At 16.9% G+C, this 26,056-nt stretch overlaps 9 protein-coding genes across 9 annotated transcripts; 6 read left to right on the top strand and 3 right to left on the bottom strand.

The window, feature by feature from the left end:
- Positions 1–1,387: 1,387 nt before the first annotated feature.
- On the top strand, positions 1,388–6,819 carry PRELSG_1267300 (conserved Plasmodium protein, unknown function; the record flags this gene model as incomplete). Its single annotated transcript, XM_028678493.1, has 4 exons — positions 1,388–5,324; positions 5,401–5,470; positions 5,589–5,907; positions 6,034–6,819. The coding sequence occupies 4 exons, from the start codon at positions 1,388–1,390 to the stop codon at positions 6,817–6,819; spliced, it is 5,112 nt and encodes a 1,703-aa protein (XP_028534777.1).
- A 1,020-nt stretch (positions 6,820–7,839) lies between these two features.
- PRELSG_1267200 (conserved Plasmodium protein, unknown function) lies at positions 7,840–8,919 on the bottom strand (the record flags this gene model as incomplete). The annotated part of the gene is made up of 1 exon (XM_028678492.1): positions 7,840–8,919. The coding sequence occupies one exon, from the start codon at positions 8,917–8,919 to the stop codon at positions 7,840–7,842; it is 1,080 nt and encodes a 359-aa protein (XP_028534776.1).
- A 1,318-nt stretch (positions 8,920–10,237) lies between these two features.
- Positions 10,238–11,443, bottom strand: ACBP1 (apicoplast calcium binding protein 1, putative; the record flags this gene model as incomplete). Its single annotated transcript, XM_028678491.1, has 1 exon — positions 10,238–11,443. The coding sequence occupies one exon, from the start codon at positions 11,441–11,443 to the stop codon at positions 10,238–10,240; it is 1,206 nt and encodes a 401-aa protein (XP_028534775.1).
- Positions 11,444–13,725: 2,282 nt separating this feature from the next.
- Positions 13,726–16,767, top strand: PRELSG_1267000 (conserved Plasmodium protein, unknown function; the record flags this gene model as incomplete). Its single annotated transcript, XM_028678490.1, has 1 exon — positions 13,726–16,767. The coding sequence occupies one exon, from the start codon at positions 13,726–13,728 to the stop codon at positions 16,765–16,767; it is 3,042 nt and encodes a 1,013-aa protein (XP_028534774.1).
- A 684-nt stretch (positions 16,768–17,451) lies between these two features.
- PRELSG_1266900 (conserved Plasmodium protein, unknown function) lies at positions 17,452–19,077 on the top strand (the record flags this gene model as incomplete). The annotated part of the gene is made up of 1 exon (XM_028678488.1): positions 17,452–19,077. The coding sequence occupies one exon, from the start codon at positions 17,452–17,454 to the stop codon at positions 19,075–19,077; it is 1,626 nt and encodes a 541-aa protein (XP_028534773.1).
- A 593-nt stretch (positions 19,078–19,670) lies between these two features.
- On the top strand, positions 19,671–21,117 carry PRELSG_1266800 (thioredoxin, putative; the record flags this gene model as incomplete). The annotated part of the gene is made up of 8 exons (XM_028678487.1): positions 19,671–19,787; positions 19,885–19,971; positions 20,085–20,117; positions 20,245–20,336; positions 20,461–20,536; positions 20,606–20,690; positions 20,766–20,812; positions 21,034–21,117. 8 exons carry the CDS (start codon positions 19,671–19,673, stop codon positions 21,115–21,117), a joined length of 621 nt encoding a protein of 206 aa, XP_028534772.1.
- A 293-nt stretch (positions 21,118–21,410) lies between these two features.
- Positions 21,411–21,926, top strand: PRELSG_1266700 (conserved Plasmodium protein, unknown function; the record flags this gene model as incomplete). The annotated part of the gene is made up of 1 exon (XM_028678486.1): positions 21,411–21,926. The coding sequence occupies one exon, from the start codon at positions 21,411–21,413 to the stop codon at positions 21,924–21,926; it is 516 nt and encodes a 171-aa protein (XP_028534771.1).
- A 355-nt stretch (positions 21,927–22,281) lies between these two features.
- Positions 22,282–23,246, top strand: PRELSG_1266600 (conserved Plasmodium protein, unknown function; the record flags this gene model as incomplete). Its single annotated transcript, XM_028678485.1, has 2 exons — positions 22,282–22,776; positions 23,112–23,246. 2 exons carry the CDS (start codon positions 22,282–22,284, stop codon positions 23,244–23,246), a joined length of 630 nt encoding a protein of 209 aa, XP_028534770.1.
- Positions 23,247–23,403: 157 nt separating this feature from the next.
- On the bottom strand, positions 23,404–25,133 carry PRELSG_1266500 (DnaJ protein, putative; the record flags this gene model as incomplete). Its single annotated transcript, XM_028678484.1, has 6 exons — positions 23,404–23,663; positions 23,874–24,005; positions 24,095–24,130; positions 24,248–24,305; positions 24,520–24,910; positions 25,024–25,133. 6 exons carry the CDS (start codon positions 25,131–25,133, stop codon positions 23,404–23,406), a joined length of 987 nt encoding a protein of 328 aa, XP_028534769.1.
- Between the last annotated feature and the right edge of the window lie 923 nt (positions 25,134–26,056).

Here is a 26,056-nt window from a genome sequence, read left to right as displayed (position 1 = left end):
ATATATTATATATGAATGTATAATATAGAAATTTATAGTGAAAAAACTTGAATAAAAAAAAAAATTTATTACATTTTTTTAAAAATTTTTTTACATGTTCCTTACTATAATTTAATTTTAATTTAATTTATTTTTTTTTTTTTATCAATGAAAATAAATGTAAATTAAATGAAATTTAGTTAATTTTTTTTTATAACAATGATTTTTATTAGCTATAAAGTTATGTATTAACATTTTTTTTTTAATATATTTTTCTGAGAATACATTGATTATTTATATTTTATTCTTTTTTTCTTTCCTATTCCCATTTACTTTCCTTTTATAGTTTTACTTTTTTTATTTTTTTTAATTATTATATATAAATTATTTTGTTTTATATAATGTTATTTAGATTTAAAAATTTTTTTTTTTTTTTATATTTTATGAATTTTCAGTAGTTATGTAAATGTGTGATATAAAAAAAAAAAGTGAAGTAGTAATTAATCATTTTAAGAAAATGAAGATTTTTAGTATTTAATATTGTATTACTAAATTGTGTATATTTTATTATTGTAATTTTTTTTTTTTTTAATTAACTTTTTAGTTTATAAATATAATGTTTTAAATGAGAACTTTTTTTTTTTTTTTTACTTAAATATTTATAATTTTTTATTATTTATTAAAAAAGAAAATTAAATAAATATTATTGTGGTGTATTTTTTTTTGTTGTATATCATCATATTTTATAGTATAATTTACTTATATAAAAAAGTCTTATATAGATATGTAATTTCCTTTACATAATTTTTAGATATATTTATGAATATATTTTAATTAGTGACATTAAGAATAAAAAAGAATTTTATTCTACACTTCAAATTTTATTATTTTGTTTTTTATAGGATTTTATTTTTATAAAAAAAAATATATATATATATATATTTCTGTTCATTTTTTTTTAAATTTTCATTTTCATTGAATCTATTCTTTTACTATTTTAAAAATTTTTTTATTGTAAAAGTTAGTATATAGAACCTTGTTCAGTTGCATAATTTAAAAAAAAAAAAAATATGTATATATTATTTTATATATATATGTGCTTATGAATATAAAATAAAAAAGGAACATACTAATGATCTTTTTTTTTCAAACTTAATAAAAATACATTAAAAAAAAAAAAAAAGAAATACACCATTATGTATTTTATTACCTTTAACTAATTATAGTTATTTATAGTATATTTTTTTTTTATTTTATTTTTATTTTAAATTTAATTTTATTTTTATATATTTTTTTTTTAATTTGTTTTTATATATTTATTTAAAATATATATATAAACAAAGATAGAGAAGAAATAAAAATAAAAGAAATAATGGACATTAAATAATAAATATTAAAAAAAAAAAAAATGGAGAATATTTCTTTTAACTCATACACCGCAAAATCCCCTCAGAATAGTCCGTCTTTTAATAACATTCATGATAAAGGTGTTTTAAAAGATGATAATTTAAATGAAATTTATGATATAAGCACTAAATTAAAATCTTATTATGAATCGTTTAGTCATGAAAATAATGAAATATTAAATTTTAAATTAAAAATAAAAAATGATTTAAATATTTTAAATTGCTACAATCAGAAGAATATAAATACAAGTAACATAGATGATAGAGTAAGCAGTTTTGAATCCAATATAAAAAATAGGGTAAAAATAAATGTAAATTTTGAAGAAATAGGAATAAATAATAGTGAATGTGGACTTATTACAAGTAGATATGGATATCAAAATAATATAAATGATAACTCTGATATTTTATTAAATAAACATATAGATAAGAGCTTAAATGTTCAAGCATTCAATGCAAGATTTAGTGAACATAGCATAAAAAAGAAAAATGCCAATATATGTGATATTTTTAAATATAAAAATTATTATAATAAATATAATAGTGTTTGTAATGATTTAAAAGATACCAATAAATTTTTTAAGACAAGTGAGATAAAATTAAATGATATACATTTTTATCATTTCAATAAAATTGAAGATGAAGTTAGAGCAAATATTACCATTGCAAATAATAGTTATAGTAGTATTAATTGTAAAAATAATAATGTGAGTAATATTTATAATACTACTACTACTACTACTAATAATAGTAATCAAGTAAATGATATAGATAACACGAAATATCAAAATAATGGTAATAAATTTACAAATAAAGAATATATCCACGAAGAAAAAAATAAGGAAGAACAAAATAATGGTGCAGTAAATGTGTGTTATCAGTTTGATAATAAGAACAGTGAGAATATTCATCATAGTGATAGTGTTAATGAATTATGTGAAAATATAAAAAAAATAAGTAATTTAAATGAAAGTAATGAAGAATGTAAAAACATTAATAACAATGAGAATGTAAAATTATATGAACAAAACAATGAATCTTATGAATGTACTACAGTTAATGGATTAAATGAAAATAAGAATTATTTGATAAAACAACATAATAATAGTAAAACGGATGATGATAGTAATAATATTTATAAGGTAAATATTATTACTGAGGAAGAAAAAAAAATAGAAGAAAGTTATCAAAATATAAATGAAAATAATATAAGTGCATTAAAAAAGAGAAAAAAAAAAAAAAAAATACAAAATTTAAAAAATATTAAAAAAAATAAGTTACCTAATAGAATGAAGCAAAAACGTAATTTCAATGCACCATATTCAAATATTAGAAATTATAATTTTAATTTTGGTATTAGAAAAAACAATATAGAAATTTACAATGGTTATATTAAAAGGAATGCGCTGTATAAATTAAATAGAAATTTGGCGTCCTATAAAAGTAAATTTTCAAATTGTATAAATACATTTAAAGTTTTCAGAAATAATAACAGTAAACTAAATAGAACTTCAATTAATAAGAAAAAAAAAAAGAAGAAAATTAAAAAGAAAAAATTAAATATTGGAAAAGAAGAAAAATTAAGTTGTTCAAATAGTATATTTCTTGATAATCAAAAAGTGAATTTTCAGAATATGGACTATAATTCTAATTCCTTAAGGAGAGGAAATAATTTTAACTTAAATAGTTACAGTTCAAGTAAATTAGATAAAAATTATACGTATAATAATAATTTAGGTAATAGAATTAGAAGGAATATAAATGATGATGAATTATGTTATAACACTGATGACAATTGTATATTTAGAAATATGAGAAGAAAAAAGAAAAAAAAAATTACATATTTTTGTAGTAATAATTATTTTTGTAAATATTTAAGCGATGACGATTTAACATATGAAAATTATTGTAACTACTTTTTATCAAATGAAAGTGTGGAAAAAATGAATGTCTCAAGCTATTTACATTACTTTAAAATATTAAATAAAAAGAAATTTAAGAAAAGAATTAATAGTTCTATACAAAAATTGGATTTTAATTATGATGCTTTTATAAATTCCATTTGTAATACAAATAATATAAAAAAAAAAATTAAGTTAAATGAGAATAATGAATTATCAAATGAGGAAGATATTAATGAAAAAATTTTCCACCATGATTTGAAACATAACAATGATTCCTTAAATGATAGATGCACTTTAACGACATGCTATGACAAAATTTTAAAAAATAAACAAATTAAGACAAAATATATTGATTGCTATAGAAAAGTTCTTTTAATTTGTAGGAAGATCCTTAGACAACAAAATGAGCGTATCATTATAGAAGATAACATTTGTGATTTTAATAATGAGAAATTCTCTGAAAGTAATGATAATAATAACAGTGATAATAATAGTAATGATATTAATAATAACAATAATTATAATAATAATAACAGCAATGATAATATTATTAATAATGATATCAATAACAATAATTTCAATATTAATGATAATAATAACAATGATAATAATAAAGACAATTTTAATATTAATGATTATATTAATAATGATAATAATAACAGTAATTTTAATATTGATGATTATATTAATAATGATATTAATAACAGTAATTTTAATATTAATAATAATAATAGCAATGGTAATAATAACGATAATTTTAATATTAATGATTATATTAATAATGATAATAATACCAATAATAATAATGTTAATATTAGTAATATTAATAATTCTCATTTAATAGATAAAGAAGCAAGTGGCTTGAAGAAGCATTCATTGGATATATTTAATAAAGAAAAAAATGAATATGATGAGAGAATTTATGATGGTGTAATAAAGGAAAAAGTGGAATACGAGGAAAAAATTGAAGTATGTGATTATGAAAAAAAATGTAATAGAAGTAGTTTAAATGGAAATTTTCAATGCAGTGAAGAGTATAATGAAGATAAAGATAAAAATGAATTTAACGAGATAGAAAGTAACACTAATGAACATAACATTGAAGATAATAATGAAAAACCTGAACAAATACAAGAGAATGATGAATTAAATAATTTTAATGATAATAAGGATGAGATAACTGAATGCAATTATGATGAAGACATAAATAACTTTTACGTTAAGGATGAAGTTAAAGAATGGAATGGAAATGACACTGATGAAATAAATGAATTAGAGATTAAAGAATTAGAAAGTATTGATGACGAAAATAATGAGTTGGATGAAGAAGATATTAAAGGTGAAACCTCAAGTGAAAATAATGAAAGTACTCTAAGATTACCATCAAATGATGTTGATGCTGTGAAAAGTATGAATGAAAATATTATAAATAATTCCAATTTTACATGTTTGACCAATGAAAATAGTATAAAAGCAGAAGCAAAAGTCAAAATTAAAAATAAAAATATACAAAAAAATGAAGTAAAGGATAAAGGAAGAAAAAGAAAAAAAAATAATTCAATTAAAAAAAACGATGAAATTGTAAAAGTTTATGGGGATATAATTAAAGAAAATACAACTAATTTCTTGTACAAAAATTTTGTTATTCCTAAAAAGTCACATAATTATACTTATTTAAATTATAAAGAAATAAAGGAATATTTAAAAAATTTAACAGTTTTAAAAAGTGGAGTAAATTGGAAGACTTATAAAATAGAGGATTTACCTAGTGAACTTTATAAGAATATCCGACCAATAAATCAAAGAGTAACTGGTTTTAAAACAGTTTTGTTAGTTGATGAATTATTTGAAAAATTATGGGAATTTCCTTTAACTGACATGATAAAAATTAGGACAGTTACAAGAGGAGATCAATTTATAGGAGATATAAGAATAGATTTTTATTATAGACAAAGTGAAAGAACATTATGCCGTGCATGTGGAAGACATATTTTGAAACAAAAATTTGCAACAGAACATTACCAAAGAAATATAAGTATATTATATTTATTTACATATATAATTTTAGATATACATATATATATATATAAATTTTTTTTCTTTTTTTTAAGATTGTTGGAAAGAAGTAATGTGGAGATTAGGAATTCCAGAGTTACATTATTATAATTCCGTTAGAAATGAGTAAAAAAATTAAAGAAAAAATTTCATTTTTTTTTTTTTTTCTGTAAATATAGTTATTTGTATACTTTTTATAATTTATCTGTTTCAACAATTTTTTTTTCTTTTTTTGGAATTTTAGTTTTTTTGATCCACGTATTGCAAGCATAGATAATAACAATGAACAATTATTATTAGATAGGGCATTGATATTATATAATCAGGAATTAATTAAAAAAGCGACTGATTTTGTTAATGAAGAATTAAAATATTATGAAGATAATGCTATAAACAAAGAATCAAAAAAAAGCAAAGGAAACAGTTGTTTAGAATTAGATATATTAGTTCTTGATGATAATAATATTTTACTTCCTACAATGAAAAGTGAATTAGATGAACCCTATTTTGAGATATCTGCTATATACCCAAGCAATGGTTTTGCTGACGAAAATTATTCTAAAGTAAAAATATATTAGAAAAAAAAAAAATTATTAAAATTTTATTTATTTTTTAATAATATGAAAATTTTGCTGATTTCTTCTCACTATTTTTTTTTTCTTCATTATTTTATTTTATTTTATTTTTAGAATTTTTGTTTTATAAAAATAACATTTAACAAATTGGGTGGAATGGTTTTAAGAGATTTGTTTACACTTGAATGTGAATTCTTAGTGGATTGGGGAGATAATTTGCTAATTCAAGCAAAGAAATATACTCTTCATGAGATTTATAATAATTCCGATTCTTATGATGTGAACTTAAGAAATTTGTATGATCAGGGATTTGCATATTTGAGATGTAATGTACCCCAAAAAAGTTATGGAAAGGTTAATTTAAAAGTTAGGATTCCTAAAACAGTTTGGCATTATTGGGAAGCAATAGCTGATGAGACATCAAAAGTTAGTTATGAATTTCTAGATAAGAATAACATGCATAGGCATTTATTGTTTTGTTCATATTTAGATAATATTAATAAAAATTTTACGACATATATTAAGAATTCTTATAAAAATAATTATGCTTTTGATTTTATTAATAACCAATCTAATTATACAAAATCAGAAGAAGATTACTCACAAGGAAATGTTCTTGATAAAAAGACGAAATCTAATGTATCCGAATCATTAAATAATAAAATTATACCTTATAATTTTAGCTCACCAAAAGCAGAAATTAACGATTTAAATAATTTAAACACTCGAATGTTATATAACCAAAATAATACATACAATAATATAGATTATCCTCTTATTAATAATATCCCATATCAAAATTATCAAAATTTTAATATTAATAATGTACATAATGATTCAGATACTAATTATTCAAAGAACTTTGATCAATTTAATACGCATCTTGAATCAAATTTTTAAACTTAATAAAAAAAAAATAATAAATTTGTAAATACGAAATATAAATATTCTATACATATTTCAGGATTCAAAGTTTCTTAGTAGTTATTTATTAAATTATATATATTCATTGTTTTACACATATATAAATTTTTATATGACGTTATAAGGTAATTTGTTTAATATCATTTAAATTGTAATAGTATATGTATTTTTATTGAAATTTTAATTAAAAAAAAATCTTAGATATATATATACATATAAAGAAGATTTAAAGAATATACGAAGTTTATCTAACATATAAAATTAATTTAATATTTATTTTATAAAAAAAAAAAATGAAAATTTAAGAATTTTGTAAAGAGCAAAATAAAATGAATTGTTTTTTTTTAGCAATACATTTATTTTATTTGATTTAAATTTCCTTTTTGTTCTTATACTCTATTTAAATGTATTTAATTAATAACTTAATTTTTTTTAATTATGCTTTAATATTTTTTAAAATTTAATTTTAATTTTTTTTTTTTTAAATATTTTTTTAGGAATTTTTTTTTTATATTTTTTTTGAATTTTATCTTTCGAACTGTTTAACATTTAAAAAAATATTATTAATATTTTATTAAAATATGAAAAAAAATTTTCATTATTATGATATTTCATTATATGTATAAGATATAGATTTTTGTATTTTTTTTTTCTTATTTTAAATTAATTAAATTTGTAAAAGAAAGCTTTTAAAATTAGTAATTTTTAGTTTGACAAAGGTAATACAATAAAAGTTATTTTAAAAATATAATTAATTAACTGTATTAATAAAAATATGAAAAAAAAAAAAAAATTTAAATAAAAAAAATTCACATTAAAGATCTTTTTAAATGAGCCTCATTTTACATATATTACAAAAAAAAAGAAAAAAAAATAAAATTAAAAATATATATATAAATATAATATATATAAAAAATTAAAAAAATGAAATTTCTTTTTTAATTACTATTGTCTTGAATAATTTACTTTTAACATCATTATCATTATTTTGATAAATTAATAATCAGAACTACTTTCTATATCATCAAAATTTTCATTCGGAATATTTGCAAGCATTACTAAAAAAAAGAGATTTTGCTGAAGCCTTTCAAATAAAGGTATACACTCATTTTTTAATCCAACTTCTAAAAGTTCATTAATGGCGTGAAATAAATAATCATTTTCATCGATTTTTTTTTCTATTTTTTTTTTTATAACCTCATTCTGTTTATTGTTTACATTAAAGTAATTATTTTCATTATTTGAATCAAAGAAATTTTTAATAAAGTCTTTTTCTATAGCACTATTATTAAATGGCTTTATATATTTTTTGTTTAATATATCTCCATTTATTAAATTATATTCATTTAAAAAAGAATTATTTAATTTAATAAAATTACTTTTATTTGAATTAGAATAATCAATATTTGTTTTATGTTCATTATTATATAGTCTTTGTGTATTTTCAATTTTATTTATGCTATTTTCTTTATTTATTTTATTTATATTATCTAAATTTTTTTCACTTATAAATGAGTTCTGACAACTTTTCTTTAAAATATTTTCATTTAAAGAAGATTCATTATCTATTTTATTTGAATTTCTTTTATTTATAAATTGAAAATTTGTATTATTAAATTCACTTTTGTTTACAAATGAATCATTCTTTACATTTAAAAATAAATTATTAGTTTTATTTGAATTATTATCATTTATCAATGAGTTACTATTATCATGACCATTATATAAATTAATTTCTTTTGCACATGAATCGTTGTTATCATTAAAATTAATTTTATTTATTAATAATTTTTCATTATTCATATTATTTAAATTGCTTGTATTTACTTCTGAATAGTACTTATTATTACTACTATTTGCATTATTTATTTCACTTAAGTAAAAATTGTTTGTGCTTAAATTTTTACATGTATTATAAATATTGTTATCATTTTCATTTTTATTTAAATCATATATAGAATAAAGAAATTTTTTTTTCTTATTACAATCCAAATATTTCTCATTTATTTTATTTTCAATGTATGCTCCTTTATAGCTTTTATTAATGACCTTTTCATTTTGTACTAAGAATCCCATAATTCAAAATATCATTGCTATAAAAAAGGGGGGGGAAAAAAAAAAGTTAAAACAAAGAGATTATTGTAAGTTAACAACAAAAAGAAATTATAATTTTTTTTTATAATTATGCACGCATATAATGTTTATATATATATATATATTTTTTTTTTGTGAAAATTATGTGAAATTTAAATTTTTTTTATATATGTATGCAAAAAGTTTGAGTACTGCACTTATAAAATTTAGCTCTTTATAATATATTTTTTTGTTAAAAAAATTGAAAAAAAAAAAAAACGCATGGATGTACGCGTAAGTTTTATTAAATAAAAATATTTTGAGCATGCAAAATTTTTTTTTATAATTAACCATTTTAACAATGCTTTTGAAGTTAGAGATTTATTCCAAAGAAATAATAATTCAACAAATTATTATTTATAATTTATTAAGAGAATAAAATAAAAATAAAATAAAATAAAAATGAAGTTGCTATTTTATAAAGAAAATATTCATGTTTATGTTATAGGTATTGTTGATACAACAATGTTTTAAAATTCTACTTAAAATATATATAAGAAAATGTTTGTAAAGAACTTTAGATATATTATTTTAAAAATATTTTTTCATTACATTTATTTGTTATAAAATTCATAAATATTGGAATATAGATAAAAGTTTATATATATATATATATATTATATTTTAGGATTTTAATAATTTGGTCATTTAAAAAAGGAATATTATTTTAGAATTGTTTTTTCTTAATTTAAAAAGAAAAGTGTATGTATATAACTTTTTTATATATTTTAATGATCTACTTATTTTTTAGAGAAATTACTACACATTACAACAATCTGTTATATTTAATTATTAATTTTTTTATTATGTATTTTTCTTTTAAATATTTATCCTTTTTCTTTGAGGTTTATTATTCACTATTTATTATCCTTTATATATACATTAGAAACCCATTCACTATAATTAAGTATAATAAACGATAAATATTAAATAAAAAAAGATTAATTTTTCTTTTCCAAATAAGAAAATTAAAAGTAGTATAATAAAAAGAAATTCTATAAGATTTAAAGTAATATTATTCATAATTTTACGCTATGATCCATAGTAAATTTATTATTAATAAAAAAAATTAAGTGAATTATAATTAAAATAAAAAAAATAAAAAAGCTACTTAAAAATAATAGTAATAGTATAGGAAAAACAAAAAAAAAAATTAAAGTATAATATTTACTAAAATTATGAAACAATAAAAATTCACATATATTTAAGAAAAAAAAAAATACGTATATATATACAGGAATTTATTTTTTTTTAAATATTTTTAAGTAGCGTAGATTATTTCAGGTGTTGAATCCAAAATAAAAACAGTTTCAGTTTGATTTTTATATTCTTCTAAATCTAGCAGCATATCATTATCAATATCAAATGAATAAAGTAAAACTTTTAAATTGAAAATTATAGTGTCATCAATATTTAATGATTCTTTAATATATTTAAATACATCCTCTTTTCTTTTATTATTTTTAATATATATAAACAATTTGTCATAAACAGTACTGTCATTGTTAATATAAAATAATAATTCGGCAATATCAATTTTTCCATCTAGGTTATAGTCCAATTGCAAAAAACTTGATAAATGATTAATATCTGTTAATAAGGACATTTGAAAATTTTGGAATTCTTCCATTTGTAACTTTTCGTCTTCATTTATGTCCCATTTACTTTTATTATTTTTAAAAAAATTATCTGAAAGCATATGAACTAAATTGTTTTTTCTCACCAAAATATATTTATCATCTTCAATTGCATATTCTAAAAATTCTGAAAAGTAAATATGCAGATACTCATATATGGTACTTTTATCTATTATATTTTCTTCATCAAATAAAATTTGAATTAATTTAACATAATTAAAATCATAGGAATTTAATGATAAAAATTCAGTGTAATTCAGTTTTTTATCTTTATTTACATCAAATAGCTGAAACAGATAATTTAAGATATTTGTATTAATTTCATCACTTTTTGATAATATTTCTACATTTGTCCTGAATTCATTGAAATCTATTAGATTATTATTATTTTTGTCTAATTTTTTGAATACCAATTTAGACTTTTCAAGAACATTTTCATCTAAAGAAGGATTATTTGTATCCATTACAAGATCTAATGAATTATCATCTTCCTTTAATTCTTCTTTCTTTTTTTTCTTTGTCTTTTTACTAATATTATTTTCTTCCTTTACTTTTTTTTTATGATTCATTAGATTTTTTTTTTTTAAGCTCTTCCAATCATTAAAAAGAAAGTTTTTTTGAAGAGATGTGCACAAAAATACTCTTTCTAATTTATAAAAATTATTCTGCAAAAAATGGCATATCTTGCTACTTTGTATTTCTATATTAAAAAAATATTCTTTTTTAATAAAATTATCAGATAATAACATTAAAAATAAAAAGGATACGAGGAGAAAAAATTTGGAAATAATAAAATCATATCGTACAAAGGAAAGCTTTAATAATTTCATGTTTTAAAAAAAAATTATAAAACAAATATATTTAGATAGACTATTTTATTATTATTATTATTTTCTTTTCTTTTTTTTTTTTTTATGTAATTTTAATTAATGTTCAGCTGTAAACTTTAGATACAAAAAAAAAAAAAGATTTTGTCTATGGAAGTGTTCACAACTTTATGCTTCTCTCTTTTTTTTAAAAATTATTAAAAAAAAAATATATCACTAAAATAATTTTTATAAAAATATACAAGAAAACAAAAAAATAATGTAATTGAATTTATATCTTTTTCTACTCAGGTACAATTTTAAATAAAAAAGTTGAATACTAAAAAATAAAAATAATAATAAAAAAAGACAATTTCTTCCAAATTTGCTAATAAATTAAATAAATGTTATAAAAATATAAAAAATAAATACCAAATATTGATTTACTAGATAAAAGATAGAAATACAAAAAAAAAAAAAAGATAAAAGAGAAAAAAAAATACAAATAACTTATAGGAATTTTTTTTTTTCTTATTTTATTTATATATATAATGTAGCTCAAAAGATTAGTATGAGTTACATATTTATATAACAGATGATATAATAAATAATTAGATATTTATTTATTATATGAAATTAAATAAAAAAAAAAAAAGTGAAAAGTCAATTTAATATATAGGAGAATTTTCATGTTTATTAAATAAATTAACAAAAATTAAAGAAAAATATATTTTTCAATGAACGTTATACAATGAATAATACATATATTGATTTAATTATTTTTAATCTTTAATATTAACTTTCTTAAGTAGAATTTTCATTTATAATACAAATAATTAATTTTATTATATATTATATTATATATATATATATATAAATCCAATAATAATTCACACTTTAAATACATTTAATAATCATTATTTATATATGCAAACGAATGTATATATGTATGTATATATGTGTGTATATGTTTAATATATATATATAAACGAACATGTATTTCTTTTTTTTTTTAATTATAACTTTTCATTTTATATAACTAAAGAGGATATAATTTTCATTGTTTTCCAAATTAATATAAAAAAAAAAAGAAATATAAAATATAATTTCAAATGATAGCCAAAAAAAGAAATTATTTTAAGCTAATATTTTTTTAAGTGATCAATGAGAATATGCTTGCATTTTTATTTAATTATTTTAAAATATATTTTTTTTATTTTTTATATATTAAAGTGTTGTCCTTTATATATTAAATAACATTTTTTTCTTTTTATATAAATAATATATTATTAAATATAATTTTTAATTGATTAAAACATGCTATAATATGTATAAATGTTTTTTTTCTGACTTTTTTTTTTTTTTTTTTTTTATAAAAACACACACATCTGGACAACATTAATTTGCAATTCAAGAAAAAAAATTGTTATTTATTCATAAAATAATTAATATATTTTTATATATTATTTATGTCTAAATTTTTATTTACTATTTCTTCTTTTTTATTAAAACATTGATTTTATAGATTATATTATTAATTTAATTCGATAGCGTTTGTTTACAAACATAAATTATTTTTTATAATTATTTGATCATATAATTGGACAATTATTTTATTTTAGCTCTTTTTTTTCTAAAATGTGAAAATAAAATTATGTATTGAAAATATATATATATTTTTTTTTCTCTCTTTTTTTCATTTCCTTTTTTGTTGATCAAAGTTATAAAAATATACCACAACTAAATTAAAAAAAATAACGTACATTTAAATTACAATTCGTTTAAGGGTTTACTGTTCCAAAAATATTATTGAAGAAAAAAGGAAAATTATTAAAATTATTTTAACTTTCATATTTTTATCAAGCAAATCAATAAGATAAAAAAAAAAAAATTTTTTCTTTTTTCATAATGGATGTAATTAAAAGAGAAAATAAATATTTAAATTTATTTCTTAATCTTTTTTTTTTTTAAATAGAGAATTTAGCTTTTATAAAATTATTATATTACAAATAGGAATTTAAAAAAAAAAAAAAAAAAAAAATATATAAAAATAATAATATTTCTCTGATATTATAAGGAAAACTTTCTTTTCTCTATATATGCTTTATAACATTTTACTTTTAATACGACTCAATAGAAAAAAATAAAAACTTGCGGTAATGTATATATTAGTTCTCATAACTATCGATGTATAAATATCTGTTTTAAATAAAAGAATAAAAAATAAAGTAAATTTAAAGAATAATTAAAATAGAAAAAAAAAAAAAAAATTAAATAAATGGCTACTTTTAAAGGAGATAAAAATAATGTATAATTCTTGTGTAATAAAAATATATAATGTATGGAATCATTCAAAGAGAAATTTATTAAAAAAGGAATTTTGCTCAAATAACTTTGAATATAGTTCACCTAATGTAATTTTAAAATTTAAAAATACACCAATTATTGCAAGAAATACTGAAAAAAATAAAAATTCTAATTCTCAGAATTTTCCTGATAGTAACGATGAATTTTTTGAGTTGATTAAAAAAAGTTTTAAAGAAAACAAAAATAATTTGAGCTTATGGAATAGTTATTGTAGAGAAACTATGTATAGAATAAATGAAAAAAATATTCACCCTAAAATTATTACAAATGTATTTTCCTTTTTATCATATACTGATTATAAAAATGACAGAATTCTTAGTGAAATATTAAATCGCTGCATTCTTCGCTTAAAAGAATTTGATTTAATTCATATATGTTCTTTAATTAATTCCTTAAGTAAAATGAATTTTAGAAATATATATTTTTTAGAAGAAGCAAAAAAAAAAATAATTAGTGAAAATAACGTTTATTTTGAAAAACATTCACCACATTATATCTGTCTTTTGATGAATAGTTTAATAAAATTAAATTTTTGTGATGAGGAATTTTTAAATTTCCTATTAGAAAAGATATGCAATAGAAAAGTGGAAGAATACAGTTTGCTAGGTTTAAGTCTTTTATTATATAATATTTCAAAATTAAAATTTAAAAAATATTATAACTTCTTTTCATTATTTGAATGCCATATAATAAAACAAAAAAACGATTTCGGTGTTATACAAATAGTAAACATTTTAAGTGCTTATAATAATGTTAATTTATTAAAGGATTTTTTTTTGACACAAATGTTAGATTGTATAAATAAGCAACTTCATTTTTGTTCTCTTCATCACTTAATAAGATTATTAAGTATTTCCTTTTCATTTGTTTCTGAAAAGGAAAAAAATGATTTGTTACCTGATAGTAATATAAAAAAAATATGTGAAATATGCTCATATATAGCAAAGGAAATCTATATAAAATTAAATAAGTGTAAAAAGAAAGATATTGTCTTATTATGTTCTACTTTGAGTATTCATAAAGGGTTGGTGCAAAATAAAAATAATCCAAATTTTAATTTTTTTCAAATTATGAATGTAAATGAGATATTCCAAAAGATAACTTTAAATATAAAAAAATTTATAAACTTTTATAATAGTGTAGAGATGTCTATAATATTATATTGTTACTCTATTTATGAAATTAATGATATTCTTTTGTTTAATTATATAAAATTAAGGAGTTTGCGAATTTTTTCAACTTTTGATGAAAAAACATTTTCGTATTTGTTTAAAGCATTTAAAAATATGAATATTAAAGATATCGTATTTGAAAAATCATGCGTAAACAAAATATTAGAAATTAAAGAATTTAATTCAATAAAAAATTTTTGTATGACCTTGTCAGCTTTTTCTAAAGTAAAATATGAACAAAAATTAGAAATTTCAGATATATTTTTCATAAATTTTAGGAAATTCATGCTAAATTCTTATGATACAAAAAATCATTTATTTTATTTATACAATAAAGAGGAAGAATTAAATAATGATTTTGGAAATAATCAAAAAAAAAAAAAGCATAGTCATTCCTTTTTAAACACACATATAAACGATTTTATATTTAAGGAGAAAGATAACACAAAAGAAGAGGCAGTTAAAGTGATGGATAAAAATGTAAATAGTGAAGAACAAAATAATGAAGAAAGTAATAAAAGCATAGAAATAATAATAAATAGGGAGTTAAATAAGAATAAAGAAGAAAAAAAAATTCAAAAAATGAATGGAAATATAATAAGCTTGTCAGTGTTTCTTTTCTCTAAGATTAAAAATTTTAATCCAACTAATTTAATAAAATTATTAGTTTGCCAATTTGAAAATTATAAAAATGATTTATCAACTGAAAACTGTATAAATATCTTACTATCTATTTCTTATCTTTCTATGAATATGAAAAATGTAGAAAATAAGCAGTACTGGAAATCATATTATAATTATGTCAATTTTTTAGTGAGAAGGATTTTAATAAGTAGTGATTTATACAAAAATAAATCTTTTTTAATAAATTTTTTAAGTGCTTGTGGGAAAATTTTTCACTCTTTTATAACATGTATAAAAAAAGATGAAAAAAAAGATTTTTATTTCAAAAATATATTAGACATTTTAATAAAACATATATATCCTTACATTAATGAATTAAATATAGGTGAAATTGGTATTTTAATGGAGAGCTTAAATAAAGAAAATTATTCATACGAAGCGACTAGTTTAATCTTAAAAAACGACTCTAATATGTTTTTCTCTTCATTATTACAAAGGTGTAAGCTATTATTAAGTGAAAAGAGTGTAAATAATAAAAATTCTATAATTATTATGAGCAATTTAATAAAGATCGAATTTTTTGATAAATGTCTATTTAATTTAATGATTAAAAATTGTGTTCTCCAATTTTTTTGCTTAAGATCAATTAATTTTATTTCTCAAGGTATACATTATATATGTTCATATATTTTATTAAAAGAACACATTATTGTAACAAGAAAAATATTTTTATTAAAATTTTTATTAAAAAAATTACATGAATTACTTATAAATGAAGAAATTGTTTTATATTCTAATAATAATAAATTAATTGTATTAAAAGAAAGTTTGGATAAATTATCAAATGATATTTTATTTATTAAATCTATTAAACTCCTTTATGAATCATTTTTAATAATATTATTTCATATATCAGACATAAATTTTAACATAAAAAAATCTGAAATGATATATTATTATAATAACAATCATAACATAATTATTTTACTGAATAATGCTTTCATGCTACATTTGTTCTTAGCAATTTTTACAATAGCTGAAACACTGAAAAAAAAGTGCTGTAATATAGATAATGAAAAATATTTTCATATAATAGAGCAAATACATAAAAATATAAAAGATATTAAAATTAAAAGCGAATATATATCTTTAGGCTTTTTTAAATTTTTAGCTATAAATACCTAGTATTTTTATGTTTAATTTTTTACATTAAAAAAAAAATAAAATAAAAAAATATAATAAATCTTTTTAAAAAAAGAAAATAATAATGAACAGTACAAATGCAAAATAATAATAGAAAAAATATATATATATATTTGAAATCAAATTTAAAATACGAAGAAAAATTTAAGGCTTTGAAAAAAAAAAAAAAAAAAAAAAAGAAATTATACGAATTTTGTTAAATAGAAAAAAGGAATTGGATACTTTTTATTTTTGATATAATTTGTTATTTTTTATTTATTATTTTTATGAATTATAATTTAATTTTGATTTTTTTATATATTCTTAAAAGTGAATATTTTAATTGGATTTGTTTCGAATAGTTTATGAACATTTTTTTTTTGTACAGTTTTGAATTTTTTTTTTTTTTTATAGTAGAAAAATATTAAATTTAAATTATCTTATTATATATAACTTTATTTATTTTTCTTTTTTTAGTTTTTAATTTTTTCTATAAATTTATAATACATGTGTCTATGTAATTAAACAGAATTATAAATCTTATTTTAAATTAATAGTATAATTTTAAATTATGTTGGATAATTCACATAGGAAAATTATTTTATTTTAATTCATTTTAATAAATTTTATATTTTCTTATTTTTTTAATTAATTTTTTAATTTTGTAAATGAGCATTTTAAAATAAAATGAGTAATAAGAAAAAAATAACATTTACAATTAAACATATGAAAGATTATGGTAGAATAAGAAAAAAAAAAAAGGATTTGTTAGTAGGTAAATGGAACAAAAATAATTTTTTAAATGTTAGTGATGAGACCACAAATAATTACTTAAACTTAGAAAAATTAAGTAGAAATAAATATATAAAATCTATACTGTATCAAAAAGCTAGTTGTTCTTTGCTTAAAAACGTAAGCAAATCTAATTATGCAATCAATAATACAAATGATTTTTTGCTTTCCCTTAAAAATTCTTTATTTCATAATCCTTTAAATGTAGCGAGCTTATATAATTTAGTATATTTTTATCATAACAAAAACGATATTAAAAGTTGTCTCTTTTATTCATTTATTTTACATGCTATTCTAATGAAAATTTTAAGAAAATATTTTTATACAAATAAGATAATTGATAAGAAAAAAAATTATTTAAAGTATTTACTATTAATTACATATAGGAAACAATTAAAAGATAGATATAAAATTTTATTTATTAAAAAAATTAGAAGAAAATGGAGTATTATTCCATTCTTAAATGATAAAGTTTTACTTATATTATTATTAGAGAATTTGCATTTTTTATTTTTAAATAATTATAAATTATTCATTATAGATAAAGTTATATATTATACCAGGTTGATGTTAAATATTTTAAAAATAAATAAAATACATAACTATATAAAAGGAAGTTATTTTTTTTTAAATTCTAATTTATATTTCATTAAATCAAGTTGTTTCCTATTAGCTAATTTAAATGAAAAGAAATTAATTAATAATAGAGATGATACAGAAATTATAAGTTTGGTTTTATATAAAAAAAACGGTTTTAGTAATAATAGTTATAATGACAATAAGAATACTGATAATAAAACTTTTAATATAATGTTAGTTGACGAAAATGAAATTGAAAATTTATTAAATGAGAAAATAATAAATAAAGTAAGAAAAAAAGATAATGAAAAAATAGATAACGCTGATTTTTTAATTTATAAAGATAATAACAAATTTCATATGAAAAACATATTATATTATGAAAAGCAATTTTTATCTTTTATAATAAATGAAGAAGAAATAACTAAAAAAATAGAGAAAATGGATAATCTTTTTATTCATCCAGTTGTTAATGTAAAATATATTTTGGTAAAAATAAATGAATGTGTAAAATTTTGTTTAAGCAATCGTTTGTATCAATTTTTAGAACAGTTTCTAATGTGGAGAGCACGCATTTTTTTTCATTTAAGACATTTTGAAGAATGCTTATCTGATACTTGCAAAATTTCTTTACTGAACATATACTCTGAGGCAAAATTAGATGAAAACGATAATAGTTACAGTTGTTTTAATTTAAGAATATTGTCTTTAAAGTATATGAATATGTTAAATATATTAGATTTATATCTAGTTAATATTTTAAAAACAGATAATAAAAAAGTAAATAAGCAGAAAATAGAGGAAATTGATATTAAAAAAAACAAAAAAACAAAATATATAAATGAAAGAGAACATCAATATACATGGAATAGATCTTTAGAAGATCAAAATACTTTAAATTTTTTAAAATACAATAAAAAAAAAATACCATTTATATTTTAAAAAAGTTATTTTATTTTATTTTTATTACTTTGCACATATATATATATGAACTAAATGTTATGTCTTTGTTTAATTAAGAAAACATACTTTATTTTTAATTTTTTTTTTTTTTATTTTTCCTATTTTTAATTTTTGAAACATTCTTTTTATTAATAAACTTTTATTTGTTCTTTACGATTTTTTTTTTTTATAAATACCTCAAAGAGAAATATATATATTTCTTTTTTTTTTTTTTATTGTAACGATGAAAAAAATAAAATTAGTTTTTCTTTGTTATATAAGAGAATTTCACACATTTTTCTTTAAAAATTAAGATGTTATTTTATTTTTTTTTTTTAATTTGAATTTGAATTTTGATTTTGATTTTTTTTCTAAATTTTTTATAATTTGATGAAAAAAAGAATTGAAATTATATATCTTCTTAAAAAAATCAAAATATTTTTTATAATAAATATAAAAAATGATAAATTAAAAAAAAAAAATATATATGGCACATAAGCTTGGTTATTAAAAAATAGAAAATCTCAACAAATTTATAATTAATAAAAAGTTTAAAAATATTATATTATCTTCATATACAAGAAAAAGAAAAAATGACTATATTACATAATGAAGGATGTGGATGCAAAAGTTCTGATGAAGTATTAAAAGGTGGAGAATTTTTATTAAAATATATTAATCTTGAAAAAGTTACTGCATTGAATGAAAAAGTAATGCATTTGATAATTAAAATTTTTTATTTTATTTTTATTTTTGTTATTTATTCATTCATATATATATATATATATATATATTCTCATAAGTTAGGTAAATGGTTCATGTAGAAAAATTTTTAAATCTTATGATAATAAGTTGTCTTTAGATTGCTGTGAAAGTGATGTGGATCATGAATTGGTAACAAAAAGAGATAATTGTTATAGAAAGATAAAGAAATTTCATTATCTTTTTGAAAATTTCTCTTAATATTATCTCTTTTTCTTTTCTTTTTTTATTTATTATTTTCTTAGATAATAAATATTCCTTTTACTAGTCCTTGTAAAGTAATAAATAATTAATCATAATAAAATTTTATATATAATTGAAATAAATAAACAATATTATTTTTACTCAAAAATAAAAAATTATTTAAAATAAATTGTATATATATATATGTGGAAATTTTTAAAGATTGTTAGTTTATTCCTAATTGGTGGAGAAGAAGGAAGTTATCCAAAGAAAATGAAAATTTTTTCTAATAGAGAGGATATTGATTTTGAAAAGTAACTTAAAAAAAAAAATATGGAAAAGATTTTTTTCTTTTTCAGTATTTTAATATTATATTTATTTATATATTAAAAAATTATAATTATTATTAAAATTTTTTTTTTTTTTATATGTATACAGTATAAATGATTTCAAATGTATTCAAGAATTAGAGTTGTCAGAAGATTTTCATGGATCAGTTGAATATCCATTAAAAGTATTTAACTTTTTTTTTTTTAAATTTTTTTATGCAACATTTTGATGAATGTAGATTTTTTTTTTTTAGGTAACTTCCTTGTTTAATGTAAATTATTTGACCTTGTATTTTTTTGAAAATTATGGAGCAGAATCAACAAAAATATTATATATAGGTATTTTGTTAATATATATTTAAAAAAAACTATGTTTTTATGAATACATATATATTTTTTATTTTATATTTCAAGGTCTTAAGGGTGTTGGAACTAATTATACAAGAAAACCAGTTGAAACAGTAACATATATTTATTTTATCATATATATATCTATATTTTTTTATATTTATATTTTTTTATATTCATATTTTTTTGTAATTATACCTTTTTATATTTGTATTTTTATATATGCCTATATTTATGTATTTATATTTTTTTGTATTCCTATTTTTATATGTTTATATTTTTTTATATGCATACTTTTATGTATTCGTATTTTTTTATATTTATATTTTTTTAGGTTTATGAAGCATCACCAAATTTAGCTGATCATAAAATAGAAGGAAATATAAATTCAACTCATTTTTCATTCGATGCTTTTTAAGTGTGCAGATTGAGATATTTAAACAAATAAATATAAAAATAAAACTCACTATATATGTATTTTTATTTACCTTAGTCTTTGTTTATTCCTGAAAATTTTTTTTAAATTTTTAATTATTTTATAGATTTGCATATTTTTTTCTTTTTGTATATTATTATAAAATATTGTATTATCACTTTAAAAAAAAAAAAAAATTATCCTTTTTTTTTTTAGCATTATTTTTTAAAAATAATTAATATTTTATTTATAATGATAACGTAATATACTATTTTTTCTTTTAATAAAGGTTAATAATGCTAAGATCTAATATATTTTTCTTAATTTTTTTCCTTTTCCTTTTTTTTGCTATAGATTGTACTAATAAAAAATTTTCGAAAATCTATATAAACAAAAATTTTGAAAAAAAAATTACTAAAAGAAATAAATGTTTTTTTTTTTTTTTAAAAATAAAGAGTACTATTTTTAAGAAAAAATTTTATAATAATAAGAAAAATTCTTTAAAAGCTCGTAAAATAGATCAGAAAAAATTAAAAAGAATAAAGAATTATCAATATGCAATGAAACATATGTATGACAAAAATGGAAAAAGAATAAAACAGATTAATAAAGAAAGAAAATCTTTAAAAAAAAAAAAATTATTTGATTATGAAGGATTTAAAGTAGATAAAATTTTTACTTGCTTAAGTGAAGAAGATATGAAAGAATTAAGGGATGAAGAATTAAAAAGAAAATCAGGAGAAATTTTGCATAATAATAAATATATAGATAATTACGGAGTAGAGTCAGAAAGTGATATAAATGAAATATAGAAAAAATAAAATTTCAATTTATTATTTTTAAAAGAAAAGATAAAAAACAAAAAAAAAGAAAAATGAGATAATTGATGATAGAAATTTAAAAATATAAATTTGTAAAAAAAATATTACCTTTAGAGAATTTAATTACATAATGTCTACATATTTAAGCATGAATATTTTTTTTTTTATTTTTTAGTATAAAAATTTAGTATTTTTAATTTTATTTTTACTTTAACTTTTATTTTTATTTATTTATTTTTTTTTTTTTTTTGTATTTTTCTATATATTTTTTATTCTTTTTTTTATAATTATAATTTTTTTAATAAAATTACATACACATGTATGTATATATCATTAAAAAGGAATAATGAAAAACCATTTAATAAGTATAATATTTCTTTTAAATATTATTCATATAGCAAATGTATGTAACATAAAAATAGCAACAATAGATTGTAAAAAGTTGGAAATATATAACAAAAATTCTTATAAGAATCATTGGAAATATAAAAATAGAAAATTTTTTTTAAAAATAAAAAATTCTTTATCAATTAAAAAATTAAAGACAAGTAGAAGCTTTTATTATCTCATAAAAATAAAAAGCTGGAAAGAAAATTTTAAAAATTTATTACATAGATATGGATTTTATGATAATCAAAATATTCATCCTTTAAAAAATTGCTTATGGGAAATAACTACATATAATTTTTTTTTACAAAAACAAAAATCCTTTTTTATTCATATTTTAGAAAATGGAAAAGTAAAAATATCAGAAAATTTAGTTGGAGAATGGAACTATAACAATTATTACATTACTTGGTATATTGAATATAAAAATAAAAAAGTCTATTATACTGCTGAGGTAAAGATATATTTTAATATATTTTATTATATTTTATTTATTATTATATATAAATTTTTTTTTTTTTTTTTTTGTATTCTTATAAGTAAATTTATACATATAAGGAAATCAAATCAAAAAAATTTATATAAAATTCTTACTATTTTTCTTTTTTTATTTAAACTGAAATAAATATTTATATATCTAGCAATTATATAATTGTATCTATATATATTTCATATAACTATATATGTGTTAATACACTTATGTTTATTTGCTATATATAATAAAAGACATATTCTTACGAACATTTTTATTTATTTATTTTATTTTTTATTTTTTTTTTTTATTTGAAGCTATTGTGGAATTATGAAAAAAGTAGAATGATCAAAGGAATAATTTATGAAGAAAAAAAAAAAAAAAATTCTTTTTTACCATCAAGTTTATTTAGAAAAATTGTAGGATCTTTTGAAGGAAGAATAAACAATTAATTAAAATTTTTAAGAAATGTTTCTTTTTTAAAATTTTTTTTTAAATCAAAAAAAATATTAAGAAAAAAATAATTGTAACAACATTTAAAAAAAGTGAAAAAAAATATCATTAAATATTATAAAGAAAATTAAATTAAATATGAAAAATTAGAGAAATTTATTTTTTTTTTAAAATAAAAATTATAGTTTGTATTACTTTTCTAATTAGTTGCAAAATCAAATTAACAAAAAATCTTCTAGTTGCAATAGAAAATATATCATAAAAATAATTAAAAATATATTTTGATACATTATTTTGTTTATAATCTCTTATAGTTCTATTAAATATTTTGTTGCTATATGCACTATTCCTATTTTCTTTGTTCAAATTGTGTAAATTGTTTTTTAAAAAGTCAAAATCGAAGAAGTCTCCAAATTCTATTAAAAAATAAGAAAATAGATCATTATTAAAAAAGCTTTAATTCCAAAAAAAAATTAAAAAAAGAAAAAATAATAATAAAAGATAAATTAAAAAAAAAAAAAAAAAAACTTCAATTAGAGTAACGGAAAAAAAGAAGACATTAAAAAAAAATTTTTTTTTTTTTTTTTGTATTATACATATAAGTATATTTTATCTTGTTTATGAACCTTTACTATTATTATTTATTTCTCTTTCTATTATTTCTTGTTTTACTTTCCCATCTTTGTAAGTAATAATTTTAGTGGTTTTTTCTATTATTTTATTTCCTTTTGGTATTATTTCAGTCTTTATATTTGTTTCTAAAAAAGTAAAGAGGAAAAAAAGAAGTATTAATAAAATTACATCAAAAAATATATTATATATTAAAAAATATGGGATATATTATTACGTTTGATATTTTCATTGTTATTGTTCCCGTAGGACCCTGTAACAAAAAAAAAAAAAAAAAAAAAGAATAAAAATATATTCAGTATATATAAATTTAATATTAAAATATGGATTAAAAAAAAAAAAATTAAAAGAAAAAAATTTGAAAAATTACCAAATGATCCTAAATTACTAAAAATGTCATTTTGCATTGTTCTAGATCTAAAATTATTCTATTATAAAGAAAAAAAGAAAAATCAAAATGTACAACTATCTATATAAATTACTTCAATTCATATATTTTAATTTTTTTTTAATTATCTAAGCAATAAATATCAATTAATTATTTTTAAGTCTTTCTATATAGTTTAGCTTTTTCAACAATGATGTTGTATATATATATATATATACACGTATATTTCTTGTTAATAAATTTTTCTTTCTTACTTCATTAAAAATATTTGATTTAAAAATATCATTTAAGTTAATATTCCCAAATACATTTTTAAAAACATTTTCAATTTCTTCATCAGTCATTTTCCTTGTATGATAATTATAGTTCGTACTATTAGTTGATGTATTTGCATAGTTATTAAAATTGTTAGAATAAAATCCACTATTTAGTTGACTATCATAAATTCTTTTCTTATTATCATCACTTAATGTTTCATATGCTTCTGTTATCTCTCTAAATTTTTGTTCTGACTCTTTTCTATTATTTGGATTTCTATCAGGATGATATTTTAATGCTAATTTTCTATATGCCTGCTTTATTTCATTTTTGCTACTAGTTTTCTTAACATTTAATATATCATAAAAATTTTTACTTGAAAAATGCCTTAAAAAAAAAAAAATTTTGAAAGGAGAAATGTTTATTTAAATAAATCAAGATCATTGTTTCAATACAAAAAAAAAAAAAATATTACAAAAGGAATATATAAATAATATTACCTTTTTAGGAAAATAAAACTATTATTTGTATTTAAAAAACTTTTACTTAAAATATTTAACGTAGAAATGACATTATAAGAATGAATACTTCTTTTTTTAATTAAAAACATTTTTACTATCCTTTTTTTTAATTTTTTTTTTCTCCATTAAGTAATATATTATTTTTTTACAAGTTACATTATACTTAAAATTAACAAAAGAAAGTTAAATGCCAATTTTTTTTTCATAGAAATTTTCTGAAAGTACTTAAAAAAAAGAACACTAAAAAGGCTTCTCAATTTTTTGACACAAACATAATAATAAAAGAAAAAAATTCTTAATTGAATATTTTTTATATTCCTCAATGGAAAAGTTATTAATTATTTTTTTTTTTTAAAATAAAATTATTCATAACATTAAATAATATGAAAATATAAAGAAAATATTTTTTTAATAAATGCATTCACTTTATGATTATTTTTTTTTTTTTTCCTTTTTTTTATTTTTTCTTTTTTTTAATTTTTTAATAAATATATATATTTACTATGGTAGAAAAAAAAAAAGCGTCTTTTTAAGAATTTAAAAAAAAAAAAAAAATATAATATAGAAAGATTTATAAAAAAAAGATGAAATAAAAATAAAATAATATAAAAAATTTAGGATAAAACAAATAAAATATAAATAAGATAAAACAAATAAGCTGTTACATAAATAAAAGTAAAATAAATGAATGTAAATATAAAATTATTGTGAAATTATATATGAAAAACTATGCATTAAAATTTCTATATATTTAAGAATTTTTAAAATATAACCTGCATCTAAAAATATATATAAAGATATAATTTTATCAATATGTAATTTTTGTTAATTATAAAAAATTTCTTACTTTTTTTTTAAATTTATTTCATTTAAAAATTATAAATTACTGAATATCAAGCTATTTATAATCTTTATTTAATTTTTTTTTTTTTAAATATATATATATATATATATATATATATATAAAATATAAATTTTAATATAGACTAAAATATAAATATATAAAAAATAG

This window comes from Plasmodium relictum (genome assembly GCF_900005765.1).
Source record: "Plasmodium relictum strain SGS1 genome assembly, chromosome: 12".
Taxonomy (NCBI): Eukaryota; Apicomplexa; class Aconoidasida; order Haemosporida; family Plasmodiidae; genus Plasmodium; species Plasmodium relictum.
This window is presented reverse-complemented; position numbering and strand designations above follow the sequence as displayed.